This window comes from Lepisma saccharinum, chromosome 3 (assembly GCF_977018435.1).
Source record: "Lepisma saccharinum chromosome 3, izLepSacc3.1, whole genome shotgun sequence".
Lineage (NCBI taxonomy): Eukaryota > Metazoa > Arthropoda > Insecta > Zygentoma > Lepismatidae > Lepisma > Lepisma saccharinum.
Genome location: NC_139231.1, coordinates 28345486 through 28363640, shown reverse-complemented (window position 1 = coordinate 28363640; position 18155 = coordinate 28345486). Strand labels below are relative to the sequence as shown.

Sequence of the window (18155 nt, the reverse complement as noted above, 5' to 3'; positions counted from 1 at the left end):
GTTCTTTGCAATCATCTATGGACCTCTCCCATAGTTCCCATACAACCCCCTTCAACCCAATGGCAGATCCAGAAGTTACAGTTGGTTAGGGGGATGGGGTGAATTTCAGTCAAGTACCTCACCTCACCCAGAATCAATTCTAACATACACTTGCCCTGTTTTATATAAACAATATGTCATACTGTAAACAAGAACCAAGCTGACTTTCGTGTTTTGCAAAAATTGGGGTCCAGGACTGGAATAGGTAGTTATTATTGTGTATGTCATATTGTATATATTGTGTATCAGTATTGTAAAATATTGTATGTATTGTATATCATAATTCCTCCCCTTGCTACCCAGGGACGGCGACAGGGGTGGGCACGGGTGGGCAAGCACCCACCCAAAAATTCCTGTGCCCACCCGATTGTCCACCCAATCAAATTCAAAAAGTACATATACTTGGGGATATATGAATGATTGAATAAATAAGTGTATTCTGGTGTACATAACATGTATTTTTAACTTCTGAATAATATCTATGCTAGAAATGTTCACATATTATCAACCCATAAAAAGCCAATTTTGTCATTAGAAAGTGAAAGTAATTACTAGAGGTATTGAAACAAAAACTGTGATCAAATGAATACTTCCATGATTAGAAACAGCTAGTAGGCTTAGGAGGCTCAAAATTATGCAGGGTATGATCAAGAGTACATCAGAAATGAGGGTGAACTTGAGGACTTCGCTCGCAATGCCTGCTTCTCTTAGTCTTATCAAGTTCAGAACCGTAGCTAGGGGGTGGATGGAGTCGGTCCTGGGCGCCGAACGATTTAAATAAAAATAAGTTGTAAGATTGATTTTTTGTTTTAAGTCCACTTTACACACTGAAAGGCTAATAAGGACTGGACCTACAGTTTAAAATGGGATCCGAACCACTGTATCATGTGCCTTCACCGGGTATCAAGCCCGGGACCCCTTCATTACAAGACGACGATCTTACCACTACACCATCGGCGAGGCACAAAAGTTGTAAAAGAGTGAATCCATTGGTGCCTCGTGAAATTATTTCCACCCTATTAAATCAATATTCATTATAGCCTGCAAAAAAATTGTATCCAAAAATTTTCTTGCTCGCTTCGCTCGCAATATATCGTTCTTCTCTGTAATGCATTCTAGATTTCCATCTTGCATATATGTGAAACATATATCGTGCATGAAAGTTGTACATGTTAATGTAAAAAACAATTATGTTTGGAATTCATTTATCAAGCATTTTCTGTCTTTCAAAAATAGTTTGCGTCCTTGTTTTCCATTATTAATGTGAAATTGAACCTGTTGAAAAAATAATTCAAATAGTTTGTTCGAACACAAATGCTTTAGCACCAACTTCTACCCCCTTTTTGCATAGTTTACGAGTGTAATAAGGTCTTTGATACTACCGCTGCTACTACTACTACTATTATTACTACTACTACTACTAATAATAATGTTGGTCCCGGGTGCGAATCCTGGCTTATGCATGGATGTTTGTGAGTGTCCATTCATCAATTTCATCATATCATCACTCACCTCCATCTTCGCAAATTAGCCAAAAGTGGTACAAGAAACGAAGTAAAATAAAGCAAATCAATAATAACAATGTTATAATAATATTATCATTATTAAATTTTTATTACTACTACTACTACTACTACTACTACTACTACTACTACTACTACTATTATTATTATTATTATTAGTGGTACGTTTATCCTGGTACTCCCCCCCCCAGACAAAAATTCGTGATTATGCCTCTGGATTGGAGTGAGGTTTTGGTGCTGTTCCGGGCCTCCACATACGTATATAAATTGCGGCCTGAGTATGGTTAAAATAATCTCCAAATAAACAAATAAAAACATCATCTTAGCGTTACTTCCTCCGGCAAAACAAAACATTATTTCAACTTTTTAATTCTTATTAGAATAATTTAATCAAGAAGACTTAGATGGGAAGACCATGCGACACGAATGGCAGGGGAAAGAATAGTTTACAGGATTCTCGTTGGGAAACCTGATGGTGAGAGACCTGTAGGAAGGCCAAGACAAAGATGGAGGGATAACGTTGAGATGGACCTAAAGAAAATCGGTAAGGATGGAAAAGATTGGATTGATCTTGCCCAGGATAGGGACAATGGAAAGCTTGTGTTGATGCAGGCATAAACCTTCGGGTTTAAGTATGCTAGATAGTATAGTATAATTTTAATTAACTCTGCATTGAAATTCCAGAGGTGTCCCTTTTTTATTTCATTACAATTTTTATATAGCTACCTGCCATCTTCAAATATCAATATGGTATGTGGAATATCAACTTTATATTCATTCTACTAATAAGAAGGAATCACAATAATCACTACAATACCGAACTGAATAAATTTTAAGTATGGAAAAAGCTACAGAATTATTCATTTGCTAATCCTCGTTCCACACATAAATTTTGCCACATGAATCAGCCGAAGATGTCAACAGAATTGTAGATGCAGCTGAAGTAAACAAGGAAAAGTTATGTCACGAAGTATCCAGAAGACGATTTTGTTAGTTTGATTTTAAGCCCACTCTTAAGCTCATATAGGCTAATCGGGACTAAACATACAGTTTAACGAGTAGTCCGAACCAGTGTGCATTGTGCTTCCACCAGAAGAGGGGGGAGTCGAACACATGACCTCTTCATTATAATACGGCAGCGTTGTGCCATTGGGGAAAAAATATACAGAAAGATCTCGCACCAAACGTAGGTGCCAGGGACTCGTTGCCCTGCAAGAATAAGGTTTCCAGGGTATGCTGCACAGGATAGAGGTTGACATTCTAATGTGTTCGAAATGGTCACACCATACAACCCAAGTCATCTATGAAAATAGATGAATTATTACTGGTATGGTAATCAACTTTGATGAATTCCTTGTGTCCTAAATCAGTTTGTTACCTCATAAAATATGTTCATGTAACCATACGTGTATTGCTTCTCCCGCATTAGTAACATGAAAGTTCAAAAAACGAATAGCAACTTAGCTAATACGTAATCTCTTCAATTCTGAACAGATTTTTCAATCTTACTTGGTTATTACTTATGAGTGATATTTTGTCAAAATAGCCTTTCATTAGCCTAGGAATACTTCATGGACAATGAACGAACAATTGGTTATCCGTGTGTGTTTTAAATCATTCCTAATAAGACGTTCATTTTAATCCAAACATTCAGTGTCGGCGATTAGGAGGAGCGGGAAGTGTGGGATGCAGTTCCCCCACCACACTTTGCCACTTTTCACCCCCGCACTATGGCCTCTTTATGCTACCAAGAAAACGTATATTGTCCTTGCCCCTCAAATGTTGGCACCCAATCTCCGCTACTGCAAACATTCAGATAGATTTGTCAGTTGTACAAACCTTGTAAGCTAAGAAAAGTAACCCCCAAGGAGTAAGAAAACTCTTTCAGTCAAAAACTCATACGATGAAAATACTATGCTCAGGAACATGCATTTAAATTACTTCACGATTGTCTACCATCGCACTTTCTATCATTGTCGCCGAATACATAAAATCAAGTATGTGCCTTGTATTTGCAACACAAGCTTAAACCTAATTCACATTTATTTCACTGTATTAACATGCATGAAAGAATGTGATTAGAATGTATGGCTGCGCATGGGTAAACACTTCCTTGAAATGTTTGTGTCCATCAGAGACAAAGCAAAAGGAAATGGAACAAGATGTGAGAATACATTAGAAAATAATAATGAGGAAAACAAGAATAGGAAAGGGAAAAGAAGTAAGAGGAAAATCGGGAGTGTAAGAGAGAGGGGGATAAATACGTCTTACATGCACATATATACTATATATGGTCTTACATTTATACTGCCCACCCTAATCTATCAATATGGAGCTTCTGCCCACCCGGTCGAAAATTTCTGGCGCCGCCCCTGTTGCTACCAGAGTTGTTCAAGGTCCAGGAACCCATAAATTTCAAAGGGGTCTATTGGGTTCTGCAACAGGACTGGAACCTTTTTCTAGCACAATTAAAATTCGGTCCAAATTGTGTATTGTTCCATTGACAAAAGGTTCCTGGACTGTATTTAAATTGATCCAGAAAAAAGGTTCCTGGGCCATATTTAAATTGATCCACAAAAAAGGTTCCTGGACAGTATTTAAATCGACCCTGAAAAAATGTTCCTGGACTGCATTTAAATTCATCAGCAAAAAAGGTTCCTCGACCGTATTTAAATTGATCCAGATAAAAAGGTTCCTGGGTCACATTTAAATTCATTCGGAAAAAAGTTTTCCGAACCGAAGTGAAATACTTTAAACACAAAAAGGTACTTTACGGTACAAAACCCATTTACACATGCTGATTTTCTCTCCTGGAAGGGAATTGAATTTATTTTTAATTCCTGGATCTTCAACAACCTTGGGATTGCTCAAGATTCAGAAACTCATGCATTCTAATGGGTTCTGAAACAGGACCAGAACCTTTCTTCTTGCACAATTTAGATTTGGTCCAAATTGCGTATTGTTTCATTTGAATATGGAACTTAAACCCTATTTAAACTGCTCCAGAAAAAAGGTTCCTGGAACGTATTTCAATTGATCCAGAAGAAAGGTTCCTGGACCGAATTGAAATACTTTACAGATAGAAAGGTTCTATACGGTCCAGAACCCATTTACGCTTGCTGATTTTCTCGCCTTGACTGGAATATAATTTATTTAAAACTCCTGGACTTTTAACAACCCTGCTTGCTACAGGAAGCCGAACGATCACATGTGAGGAGTAAAGTGAAAAACAAAGAAAACAAAAACTTATTCTCTCAAGGGATCTCCTTTTGAGGAATATTGAAATCCAATACAGTAGTTTGAATCCAAATTTAAACTGTAAGTCCTGTTCTGATTAGTCGATCATGAGCATAAACTGGCCTAAAATCAAACTTGAAGAAATATTCTTGAGTCTGTTAAACTTGGTAATAATAAACAAAACATTTGGGTCTTCATTAAATATTAGGGCATAATATTATATTCAAAAGCCTAGCAGTTGGGAGGGGCCTCTATCACCCTCCTCCCTGTGGATTCACGCCTGCTTCCACCTGCCCAAGGAACACAAACCATGCTGCACCAAGCAACACAACATAGACAACCCAACCTGCCAAACACCACCCTACAACAGCACGACTTTTGGCTGTTGTCCATGTTACCACCTCCTTCATAATAATATGTTAAAGGTATATAACTTGTCTATAGTGGTTGATAAAATGTAAAAATGTGTCGATGTATGGACTTACTTTAGGAGACAAGCATGCATTATCACCTCCACTCACCTGATGGCTCCAAGGATGTTGGGGCCATGGAGCAAATTACTAAACCCCCCGCCCTCCTCCCTTTCATGGCAATGTTAAGTTCAGGGCATGTGTTGATCATTGTATGTGTTATTTAATCTAATCATCATTTTCACCATCAACGTTGCAGTTAACCTAAAGAAGGAGGAGAAAATAATTATGTTAAGTATGCATGAACCTTTTGGATAGCTAGAGGGATGCTTGGCTTAATTCTTCCTAGCTGGGGGATACCCCCCCCCCCCCGCATCCCCTCTCCCCTTTGAGCACTGATTCAAATGGAGGGTTTGGCTTAACAGTAATTTCAGCTTTTAGATGGGTGACCTGTCCATCTTCATCTCAATTTTTACTCTACTAAAGTGGTTTGTCTACTAAAGTTAGAAATTGTCTTGCAGCAGCATTTGTACATTGTGACAGATAGATAATTTCTGATATTAATTTATTTTTGTAAAAGCTCACCCTAAAGCTACATTCTGTTTGTTTAGATGTGTCAGTGAGATGGGAAAATGTAGAAGTTGAGCCTTCAGTGCTGGAAAAAGTGGAGGACAAGTTATTGCTGGAACATACAATTCATAACGCAGAAACTCCAAAAAATTTCAAGCAAGCCCCATACGAAGTGAGTGTATGATTTCATTTATTCCAATTTTCCTAGACTAGAGTTTGTACATGCAAAATTACTCTTCTTTGTTTTGGTCCAATGATTCGTCGAACATCAGGTTTTTACTATGGCACTGTGCTGGCCTTTGTGGCAGAGTGGTCAGCATAATGTGCTACGAAGCCGGAGGTCCTAGATTCGAAGGCATGGGTGTATCATTGAGATTAACCTAAGATGTAGAAAAGTAAGATATAATAAATGAGATGGCATACATAACCATGGCAGATGTAGAAAATAATAGCTACTTAGAATACCCCTACAGTGATATATCCTTATCATTTCAGAAGAGAGACTAGAAGAAATTTCAAAATTGATGGAAACATGTAAATATCTCCATGATAAATATAATCTGCAAAAAAGTGAAGTTTTATGCTTTTTTGTATGCCTATGTCTCATGCATATCAACAGAGTTATGATGTGATCTTTAACAGTATTTTATAGTGTTGTGGCCATTTCTCAAAATGGTTGCCTTTTTTTTTTACTTCATAATTTTCTTTTCTGTCTTCATAGATACCCCCTGTATTCAGTGGTAACAGAACACTTGTTTATTGCATTTTTGAGAAAGAAAATGTTCCTAAGCAAGTAACACTGACAGCAGAGACACCAAATGGTCCTCTAAACTATACTTGGAATGTAAATGATGCAGAAATATATGAAGGAAGAATAGTTCACAGGTACACAGAGAGCTTCTTTATGTGAGTTTATGCTATTTGAGGATTTAATATCTAGTATATACGAAAATAACTTTAAGTTTGAAAATCAGGCTTCTGAAAACATTTCTTCCTGTTAATACATGGAGTAGGTCTTGAAGTTCTCATGATGATTGATGAGATTTTCTCAGGGTATAACCCATGGTGCAACATCCCGTGAGGGCCAGAGCCTACATACCGACTGCCAGCTTCACTCCCACCTGGCGAGATGTGAGATCATGTAGTCAGCACGACGAACCCCCAGTCATTGTTGTAGATTTCCATGACCAGGTTACGCTAGTCATTCGTTGCTCCCCAATTTCCTCATGATGGTGGGTAGCCACCGGTCACATACACAGGCTTTGGGCCCTCACTATGGGATGCGTACATGTTCCAGTCTCCTGGGAGAAGCGTAACAACTTTTCTCCAGAGATTTCAGTCTGTGTATGGGACTAGTGGCCACCCTCTATTGTGAGGAAATTGAGGAGCCACAAATGAATAGCGTAATCCAGTCATAGAAAACCAACAACAACAACTGGGGATTCGTCGTGCTGACCACACATCATCCCATAAGTGGTTGAATGATCTGATAGAGTGGCAGTTGGTAGGTAGGCACTGGCCCTCATGGGCTGTTATGCCATACGTTATTATATATGGAGTGTCTTCTTAGACAAAATATTATTATTCATTAATAAAATTTAATTAAAATCTGATAGGCTGGCTGCAAGGAAGTTAATCCGAGATTTAGAGGATGGGATAAGTTGGCTACAAAGCTTTCCTGCAGATAAGATCAAGAAAGAAGTAATTAACTTGGGATGCAAGTATGGTGAGTAGGGATTTCATCTCACTCAATGCGTATAGTTAATTACTTGCACTAAATTGTCATCATTGCTTAGTTCCAGTTCTGTACTTACATTAACTAATTAGCCATTAATATGAAGTTACATAATTAGGCATACCAGTCTATGAGATGTCTACAATAATTTATGAGTAAAATCAAAACACCACTAAAAGTACTGAAGGCACGGAAATGGTGGTGATGTAAACAACTTTGTTGAGAGTAAGTTGAAATTGTCAACTTACACTCAAATACTCATATTTTTAAAAGGTTCCTACCATGGAAAATCCAGTCGGTAATGCATCTGACTGCCATGTGGAGGCAAGAACAGTGGGAATTTTTCCACCATTGCCCCTGCATGGAGCAGCTCTGGGTTCACCCAGCTTCTACCTGGGGATAAGCCTGTGGGGTACAGGTGGTTGGAGGGTGGTGCAATATGGCTGAGATCAAGAATATGTGTGGAGTAGGAACATAGCCAAGATTTCTGTGGGGGTGGGGACCAGCTTTTGATTAAAAAAACAAGTGTGTTGGAAAATTGTTGAGGGGAAAATATCTGAAATAACAACCTGCAATGTTCTGGTAAATATGTATCAGTTATGATTACAGTATTCATAAAATACTATACTATTTTTGCAAGACAGTTACCAAACACATTAAATTCAAAGAGCAGAAAACTTTATTTTTGTGGTATTTTCCACACAATGTGTGCAAAATGTGGTGGAATTGCTGAGAAACTCTAAAAATAAGGTAAAAAACTAAATTTACATTGTTTCATAACTTAGTATACATGAAAAATAAAATTAAAATGCCACTGATAAGCAGCTTTAAACAATAATTAAATTTCTTTGGTTATTATTGGATTTTGTGGAAATTAAGGTCTCTACATAAAGAACATACGATACAACATTAGCATGTAGTTTCCTTTGCATTTTCTGGTGTTACATGAATGCGAACCTCAGCTACTGGACGGGTCACAGGTGGCAGATAGTGAAATCTCACTCAGATATGAGGGGGAGCTGCAAATAAGGGGAAATCCAAATAAGCAGTCCCAGACTGAGGCGGCAAGGCTATTAGGGTATGGAGGGTGTCCAGTGGCATGGACATACTCAGCAAATACCACAGATACCCATCGACATCTTGTGACATGGCAAATAAACACCGCCATAAAAGTGTTTGCCCCCACTGCATTGTGGGTCTGGAGGGATCCAGAAAGGCTAAGGGAGTTGGAACCCTGACAGAAAACAAGGGTGTAGCTGAGAACCCACAGGTGGTAAAAAATCGAGTTAAGAAAGAAGCATGCCGGACTGGAAATTGGAGACGACACGGGCTACGAATAGGGACATGGAATATTGGAACACTGACAGGAAGGACTGAAGAAATTGTGGATCTAATGGAGAGAAGAGGGATCGACATCTTTGGAATGTGCGAAACGAAATGGAAAGGATGAGGAGAAATGAAATTGAGGAAATACTATAAACTGTACTGGGCAGGGACTGAAGAGTGCAGACGAAGTGGGGTTGGATTTGTAGTCGGACGTGGAATAAGTGAGGAAGTAGAAAGGGTAAATGACAGAATTATAAAACTAAAAATGAATGTAAGAGGGAAAGTAATAGAAATAATTCAAGTGTATGCCCCACAAACAGGATGTACAAGGGACGAGAAAGAAGAATTTGAAGAAGACTTGGAAGAACACGGAGGAAAGTAATGGCAAATTGTGATGGGTGATTTTAATGCACAAGTGGGAAGAGACAGGAAAGGGTATACAGAAGTACTTGGAGCAGATGGAGGAGGGAAGGAGGCTACTGGACTTTTTTAAGAGAAACGGACTGTTAGTAGCTGGTTTAAGAAGAAATACGACAGCCATAAGATTACAAGATACAGTTGGAATCATGAACGACAGTCTGTAATAGATTATATGTTGGTAAACAAGGAAGTAAAGAAGATAGTGAACAACATTAAAGTAATACCCAGTGAGAACTTAGACAGTGACCACAGGCTACTAGTAGGAGATGTGAGGAGATGGAAAGTAAAAGATAGAAGGGACGAACAAGAGAGAATGATAAGAATGTGGAAATTGAAGGATAAGATGATAAAAGAGAAATATCAAGAATATTGTGAACAAAAGTGCCAAGAGATGAACCTAAAGGAGTAGAAACAGAATGAACAAGATTTAAAACAGAATTAGTTGAGGCAGCTAAAAAAGTATATGGAAGGACATGCAAGAAAAAAAAGAAGAATAAAACACCATGGTGGAATGAAAGAACTAGAAAGGCAGTGATAAACAAAAAAAGATGCATTTAGAAAATGGTTTAAGTTAAATCACAAAATGCATGAAAAGAGTATGTGGAAAAGAAGAAAGAGGCAAGAACAGTAGTAAAGGAGGAAAGAATAAAGTGGATGGAAGAATGGGCCAACGTGCTAGAAGAAGATGTAGATGGGAACAAGAAAGTATTGTATGGATTAGTGAGAGAAAGGAGAAGAGAAAGAGGAGACAGCTGTAAGCTAAGGGAAGAAAGAGGTAACATTGTAGAAGAGGATGAAGGAATAAGGAGAATGTGGAGAAATCATTTCGAGAAACTGCTGAATGTGAAAATGCCGATCCAGCCAGAGACAGGAAATGGCGAAGGATGATGATGACATGAAAACAGTAGCCAATCAATAAAGAATGTCACTTTTTTATTCAGCACTTCAATTTTTTTAAAAAATCCTGCAATTTGGCTAAATTTTAATAGGAGCCCGGAACAAGCAAGTCCATGCCTGGTTACATCCACTCTCCATTGTCCCTTCATGGTGCAATGCAATGCACAGGGGATAGCTTTACCTTTACCTTTTACAGAGGATATTCACATTCTGTGATAGTATCATTTTCAAGACACTCAGATTTCAGTATAACCTTGTTATCAGTGAATAAATTCAAACAAACATTTTTTCGTACCGAAACAGGTACTGGCGCCAATGCTGCCCAAAATGATTTAATAGATATCAGCTTTGCTTACAGTTTATTTTCCACTTTCCATGGCAGAGTGGTTATCACAGTGCTCTATGACACCAAGGGTACTGGGTTCGAATCCCAGTCTGGACATGAATGTTCTTTTTGAGTGTCCCTTCAAAATTTTTTACATATAATCGCACTCATCCTCATCATTGTAATTAGCCAAATGTGGCAGAAAAGCGACACTAAATAACAAAAATTAAATCAAACTAAGAAAAAGTCAAATCAAAACTACAGTTTAGTTGTTTTTTTTTTTTTGTTTTTTTTTTTCAGTGAGTACACAAACTGAGCAGTTTTGAAAGCAGTACACATTCTTTTGTTTCAGGTATTACCTCTTCATACACATCGTTTGTTGCTGTTGATAAACAGACAGATACTGTAGCTGGAAATGAGTTTCAAATAGTAATTCGTGAGATACCAAACCAGTTTCCTCATGGCTGGAGAAGTGGTTCAAGCAGAATAATGCGTGGCCCACCAATGCATTCCGTGGGTGCTCCAGTTGGATCCAAGTTGTTACATGGTGCTAGTGACCCTATGAGCAACATCATTGACTTGCAGGAGTCAGGTGGTCAGTTTATTATGGATGCTTCACTCCCTAGTTTATTTGGTTCAACAAACGAAGCTGTAACTGAAGGTATGTTTTTACTAGAAATATTGCTAAATAGCTTAAATTGTTTAAAAAAAAAAAATAATCTACTGATTTTAGCCCTTCTTACAATGAAATGTACGAAATTAATAGCCAGAGCTTAAAAGTTTATGATTTTTTTAGGAAGTCTTGGCAACTATGCTAAACTGTAGTCCATTTCTCTTCAGGTAGCAACAAAAACATTTTACATTTTTTTTTCTCTCTTTGGGTTTATTGGTCATTCAGTTCTTGTGTTTCCTTAATTGAGTGGCAGCATACTATCCTATCCCCTGCAGAACTAAATAAGACCCTCTACATAAATCAAGTTTCATATGTTTTCCTATAGTCGTCAGTAGTAAGTTCTTGTACATGAAAAAATCTCACGAGAATTCCATGATTGTAATGACACCATTAACATGCAAAAAATAAATAATACATAAATGAAATAATAATAATCGTAATAATATGGGTACATGTTACCTACACTTTGACAAATCCTATAGAAACAGTAAGGTAGAAATTTATTTGTGCTCACACTAAAACACTGTCCACAGACCTAAATGTGAATCCCACTTACCACCTCTACATTGCACTGGGTATGTACATCATTTTGAAAAATATTGCATGCTTTATTAGAATTGGCTTTTTTTTATGGTTAAAAAAGTATTGTGTGATACTTCACAAACAAACAGGAACTCCTTGATTGATGAATGATTTCTTCGAATACAATGCCAATGATGTTTCACATTAAGATTACATGAAGAATTTGGTGTGTTGAATATGAAAGTGTTGGTAGGTACAAATTTTTTTTTGTAACACACCTTTTAACTTCATCATTGACAAACTTTATATCATTTAAATAATACAAATTGAACAGTCATTTGAGCACCCCCCCCCCCCCAACCCTCGTGGGGCTTGCAGGAGGTCTGCCATTGCCTTAACTATTTTGCTTCTTAGTTGTTTAGTGCATTTTAGTCATATTTGTTTCCTTCTAAACTCTGCAATGGGAAATCCATCTCTCTTCGGTTCAAGTTCAGAGAAAGAGAGCGTAAATTTATAGCTCAGTTTCTTACAATTTTAAGGTAATATTGTAGGTAATTTTTTGAAAATTTTTAATCATCAACTTCCATGTTAATAACTAGAGCCTGGAAGTTTGGAAAAATGCCTTCTTTCGTGCTGCTTTTATTGATAATAATTTTCTTGATATACATTTTTTATGTTGTTAATGTTTTAGAAGCTTTTTCATTTGCCTATTTTGTAACCTACTGTACACTAACTAAGTAACTAACTCTCTAGCCTTCTTAAACATGAAGGTTCATGGCTGCAGCAACACAAGCTTCCATCTGTCCCTATCCTGGGCAAGATCAACCCCATTCTTTTCCATCCTTACTGATTTCCTTTAGCTCCATCTCAACGTTATCCCTCCATCTTCATCTTGGCCTTCCTACAGGTTTCTTACCATCAAGTTTCCCAACAAGAATCCTGTAAACTCTTCTTTCCTTTCCCATTCATACCACATGGCCTGCCCATGTAAGTCTTCTTGATTTAGTTACTCTAATAATATCTGGACATGAATACAAATTATACACTTTTAAATTGTAACCTTCTCCACTCACCTGTCTGTCTCCTCATCCCATTTAGGTCCAAATATTTTTCTAAGGATTTTATTTTCAAATTGTACTCTTAATTTATGTTTCTCTGTTAATGTAAGGGATTAAGTTTCACATCCATATAATATTACAGTAAAAAATACTGTTTTGTATATTTTAACTTTTAGTTTCTTAGATATTATGCAAGAAGATAAAAGTTTATGAAGAGAAAAGTAACATGCATTTCCTGAATCGTCTTTTTATTTTCTCTCTAATATCATTTTCATTTGTTAGTATTACTCATAAGTACTTGAATTTGGAAACTGATTCAAACAAGTTGTTATCAATAATTAAATTTTGATTATTAACTAACACTTAATTTTGCCCTGTAAGCATATATTTAATTTTCTCACATCCCTACGTCAATAATAACTATATACATATATTTATACATATGTACATAATTATTCATTGTTAGCCTTTGTTATTTGAATTACCCTACTGCCTATTATTAATTTTAATGCCTTTTTTTGCCATTTTCATAATTTACGTGAATTTCCTAGATGGGAAATAGCATCCATCCACCTCATGCAAACTGGTGAGGACAAGTGTTTGAAAAATTAGTTGTTGCAAGTTACAAAATGAGACTGTAATTTTTAGTCGGGCACCTAATAAAAACTGTCAGGTTGCCAATTTTTGGGTCTATGCAATTCTGATCTTTATAAACAGGATGGAAAAAGTGCATCTAGAATCTCTCAACCCTTATCCGGGCAGCTATTTTTGTAACGTATCTGGGCAAGCAGTATCTGTCGGACACTGCTTTGTTTTAAATGGATTTTGCCCTTCTAATGCGAGATTTTTATGCTTCATTGCTGTGGAAACAAGCAAGTGACATGATATTTAACCTCATCATCATTGTTATGTTCATATTTCTTGTATTCATCATCATCATAATCATCATAATTGCATGTTGTTGTATTTTTTGCAGCATAGTATATGAAACATGTTAGGCTGGAAGGTAGTGTGAGGAAATAGTTTTATTTGCTCATATATTTTTCATTTTTTCTATTTTAGTGTTAATAATATTTTTATGTGATGTCTTATTAAATACTTTATTTTTTATTAAGCATTTGTTAATACATATTCAAGTAGACTTCATTACATACCAATTATACACTGTGTCCGACAGACACTGCTTGCCTGTTTACGTAAGTGAAATGGAAAATATTTTTTTATGTGTGACCTTCTTTATCAAACAAAGTCAAATATTGTTAAATGAGAAAAAGAGAGAAACAAACAAAGTCAAAAAATATCATGTTCCCAGGAAGTATCGTTTGGAGTATGTCACAAAAAATATAAGCAACAGTGTCTGATAGACACTGGTTGCTCGGTTAACACATTCGGGTCTGGCCTCATAATACAGCATTGTTACCTCTGGTCTGCGGTTTTTGGTTGTTTTTTAAAAAATCATAGAAAAAATATTTTTAATTTGTTTTTATTAAACCAGATATTTCTTAAATCTACAAAACTTCCTCTTTTCAATGAACAAAAATTTGTTAAATTTTATTTTCATTTTCAGACGTTTTTTAATATTTTTTTCAGCAATGTTTTGTGAAGAAGAAAAAAGTACAACATTGTAACAAATGTTAATATAGAGATATTTTAAGTTCGTAATCTGGAAATTTCAATAATTAACTACATAAACTATCAATACATCTTTCGAATCTTGCATAAGAATACTTCTTATGTGCACATAACAAAAAATAATTACAAATTACAAGTAATTATCTTTTATATGAAAAAGTGGCTGCAGGACAGGACCAGACGATGTATCAGTTGGTTCTGCGTCATCTGTAAAAAATAAATAAATAAATAAATAAACTAAATAAATAAAATATATTTTCATTTTACATACACTATACAAAATAATAAATGGAAAAACTAAAAATACATCAGTGCATGTAGAAGAATCAAGCAAGAGGCAAGATGAATAGACCCAAAAAAATTACCTCTTCTCACTTCATTCATAAAATACTAGAGTTTGCAACACTGTTTATATTGTCGACAATAATAATTACGAATATAACCTACCTTCCAAATCTTCAAATTCATCTGCATCATCAAAATCGTCGCTAACTTCAAACTCTGAGGCGGAATCCTCTATGCAGTCTGGATTTAACGACGCCATTCTAAACAATGCACAGTACATCAACCCGACAACAAACAGTCACAGGTGTGAGATAAAAATAGCACACGAGTCACCTAGCGGTCGGAATTTCAACAGAGGGGCTTGAATGAATACGCGCATGAGACGAAGTACGAACATAGCCCGTCGTTCAATCGGCAAAGCGATTGCATACTGCAGGACGGGCTTTGCCCGTCGTTCGTCCACATTGACTTTAAGTGCACTGCGGGCTATGCCCGTCGTGAGACCCCAATGTGTTAAGGGTTAAATGGAAGAACATGAACTATTTGACAATGAACAATTTCTAGATCCTGGATTTTGCCCTAAATGCCTATTTTGTTACCTTGAACAGATTTGTAAGGTTTCAGCAGAGAAGTATGTTTTATGGAACCACAATCATTATATGAGCAGCTGATAAAACTAATAAAATCAAGAAAAACACAGTTGAAAGTTCATTTTAGCTTCTGGGTTACCCAGCTGTTCCCGTGTGTTTCTGACCATCAATGGGCTACTGAAGGAACTTCATTCACTATTGTGCAGCAACTGAATCCGATGTTAACTCAATTTTGAACGGAGTGTGAGTTATCAATTTGTACTCTCGAACTGCTCATATGTACACTCCATTGTGCCTAAATTGACCATTTTAAATTTTAATGCCCAAACTGTGTGAAATGTTTAACCTCTTCAATATGACAGAGACCACAGGAGTCCTAACACCATGTGGCAAGATTTAATATGTCATTTCTCGAATGAATGTCATTCATTTATATATGTATGAAGGTATGACATACTTTAATTTCAGTGAAATAATATTGGAAGTTTTTCAGAGTGGATATTATTTCTGACTGGTTAAAAGTTTTAAAGCATACGCTTCTCAAATGCATGGACTTTATTTTTTTCCTTTTTTTAATTCGCGCAGTGGTAGGGTCGTCGCCTTGTAATCAAGAGGTCCCGGGTTTGATACCCGGTGGAAGCACATAGTGGTTCGGATCCCACTTTAAACTGTATGTCCAGTCCAGTCCCGATTAGCCTTACTGTGCATAAAGTGGACTTAATACACCAAATCAATCAATCTTTTTTTAATTCATAGAATGAGAATTATTCATTGTGGAGAATTTTATTTTAGATGGGATGGCTAGGGGGCATTTGCAGGAAGTATAATGTTGACATTCTACTTTGATACAGGTGCAATTATGAGAAGGGAAAAAATGATAAATTATTCAAGAAATTCCTTTTCAGGGAGCATCTACAGCCCCCACATTAATCTAAAGTGAATAGAACAATTTCAAAATATAGGATTACTATGTACTTATAATCATAAGTATAGTTGGAAATTGTTCTATGGTTTATCATTAAAAAAATTGATAGGTATTAGGGATGGGACCGATTAATCAGTACTCTATCGGTATCGGCCGATATAGGCATATCAGTCTATTGGTAAAATTACCGATTATTTTACCGATCTGATATATCGATAAATATCTGATAGTTTAGTGCAAAATTCTGCCATTTTTGTTGTAATTTTTATGGATAAAAATTACTTTTTTAGAAAGTAAATGTCTAAATATGCAATTTCTCTTGCACTGTAGTCACTTTGAAACACACATTTTTTAAGGTCAATGAACCTTTCAGGTTCTTCCAGGACCATTTCATATTTTATATCGGATCGGTAGAATATCGGTTATCGGTATCGGTAAATTTTATATCGGTACTTTATCGGTATCGGCCAAAATTTCATATCGTCCCATCCCTAATATGTATTATGAGATAGTAAATAAAATAGTGCTGCCAACTATTCCTCAGAAGTCTACACATCTTAGCAATGGCTATGTATCCCAGTGTCTTGAATTTACCTACCACAAAAGACCACTCTTTCGGAAAGTATTGCTTTTTGGAATTTTTAAGTACAGGCAAATATATATATATATATATTTTAAAAAATCCAAATTTTAGTGCCATTTTGGCCTGCCTATTTAGGCACTTTTTAGTGACTAGAAATCCATGTTCTAGTACTTTCATTTACATTTCCTTGTTTTCTTTTTGTTACAGTTCTGCAGATAAAAATACCTTCTTTGAAATATTGACTACATTACACCAGATGAAATTCTCTACATTTTCTTGCAGGTGCAGTGATGAATAACGTGAGTGAAACAGTTTGGGCAACTGTTATAGCCATTGCCATCCTGGAAGAGAGATTTGCAGATAGGAAGGACGAATGGGAACTGGTGGCTGTGAAAGCAATGAAGTGGATAAAGAATGCTGACAAAGCTTATGACAACCTACTTCAGAAAGCCAGAGAATTTGTGAAGAAATGCAATATCTGAACAGTTTTAATGTAGCTATTTGCAGCCGTTACAAAGAAGATAAATTGGCTGTGTTTAATAAATTTTTACAATTTTATTCAGATAGTTGGACATTTCATTTAGTAATTTGGAGTACCAGAGTAGCTTCAATAACTGTAATACACATGCATATGCTGAACATATTTTATTCAGCAGGCTACATGGAACAAAGGAAAACATAAATTTCCGCTGCAACGCAGCAATGTATGGTGTCCACACAAAATAAAACATTTTGGTCCATCTACACGTGACATTGAAGTTCGACCACTGTTAGAGGGGATCCTGTTTACCATGGTGTGACGCCGCCCCGTCGGCGAATAACTGTGGCAATGCGTCGGGGCATGCTGCGGACGAGTCGTTCAAGGTATTCCACATCGATGTGGTGCCATTCCTCCTGCAGGCAGGCGATAAGATCAGCCACTGTCGTGGGTCCCCTCTGTTGCACACGTCGCTTAAGAACACGCCACACATTCTCAATGGGCGAGAGGTCGGGACTCGATGGTGGCCATGGCAGAGTTCGCACATGATGGCGAGTCAACCATGCTCTTGTCAGCCACGCTGTATGAGGCCTGGCATTGTCGTGTTGAAAGATGAGACGCCGCCTGTGGAACAGGTGCCTTTGCACTGTGGGAAGATGCTGCTCCAGTATGCGTGTATAGGCATGTGCATTCACAATGCCCTCACAGACGTGTAGTGGGCCAACCCCAGATGTCGTCATGCATCCCCATACCATCACTGATGCAGGTTTCTGTACCCGACGTGCATAACATTTTGCTTCATTCTGTTCCTCCTTCCTACAAATGACTGTTTTCCGTATTTTCCCATACACAACATTGAAAATGGATTCGTCCGTCCACAAAACCCTGTTCCACTGCCGAAATGTCCATCCCCGGTACATTCGTGCC

At 36.9% G+C, this 18155-nt stretch overlaps 1 protein-coding gene across 1 annotated transcript in view; it reads left to right on the top strand.

The window, feature by feature from the left end:
- The window catches only part of LOC145985501 (von Willebrand factor A domain-containing protein 5A-like), a 52354-nt gene extending 35122 nt beyond the window's left edge, over positions 1–17232 (top strand). Inside the window, exons 9-13 of the mRNA XM_083119569.1 lie at positions 5821–5951; positions 6501–6664; positions 7396–7505; positions 10835–11143; positions 17033–17232. Of these exons, the coding sequence (XP_082975695.1) occupies positions 5821–5951; positions 6501–6664; positions 7396–7505; positions 10835–11143; positions 17033–17232 (914 nt within the window). The remainder of the gene's footprint in view (positions 1–5820; positions 5952–6500; positions 6665–7395; positions 7506–10834; positions 11144–17032) is intronic.
- The last annotated feature ends 923 nt before the right edge of the window (positions 17233–18155 follow it).